Source organism: Eimeria mitis, genomic scaffold (genome assembly GCF_000499745.2).
Source record: "Eimeria mitis Houghton genomic scaffold, Emh_scaff4996, whole genome shotgun sequence".
Classification (NCBI taxonomy): Eukaryota; Apicomplexa; class Conoidasida; order Eucoccidiorida; family Eimeriidae; genus Eimeria; species Eimeria mitis.
In genome coordinates, this window is record NW_013573295.1 from 3,796 (window position 1) to 4,257 (window position 462).

Below are 462 nucleotides of genomic sequence, written 5' to 3' on the forward strand. Positions count from 1 at the left end.
AGCAGCAGCAGCAGCAGCAGCAGCAGCAGCAAAAGTTTGAGCCTCGAGGCTACGCAACTGTTCTATGGGCTGTCGCCAAGGCTGGGGTGTACAGACACCCCGCTGCTGCTGCAGCGCAGCAGCAAACCCTAACATCTCTCCTCCAAATACAAAAAAACAACCTACAAGCCCTACAGCAGCAGCAGCAGCAGCAGCAGCAGCAGCAGCAGCAACAGCAGCAACAGCAGCAGGAGGAGCAGCAGCAACAGCAGCAGCAGAGTAAATTCATTATAGGTCAAGAAGATACACCATCAGCAAATACCCATTCGACACGGTCTATGGGGGCCCTCCCCCCGGGGGCCCCCGTTGGGGGCCCCCAGGTGGCCCCCGTGGAGGCCCCCCTGGGGGCCCCCATGGGGGCCCCCCACTCCAGCATATCACAGCAGGAGACAGAGGGTTCGTCTGCGGTGCAAGGGGGCCCCC

General features: G+C 61.3%; 1 protein-coding gene across 1 annotated transcript in view; it reads left to right on the forward strand.

Moving 5' to 3' along the window:
- EMH_0079070 (dimethyladenosine synthase, putative) overlaps nt 1–132 on the forward strand; it is a gene marked incomplete at both ends in the record, with an annotated part of 1,969 nt that extends 1,837 nt beyond the window's left edge. Inside the window, one exon of the mRNA XM_013500075.1 lies at nt 1–132. Coding sequence (XP_013355529.1) covers nt 1–132 — 132 coding nt within the window.
- Between the last annotated feature and the right edge of the window lie 330 nt (nt 133–462).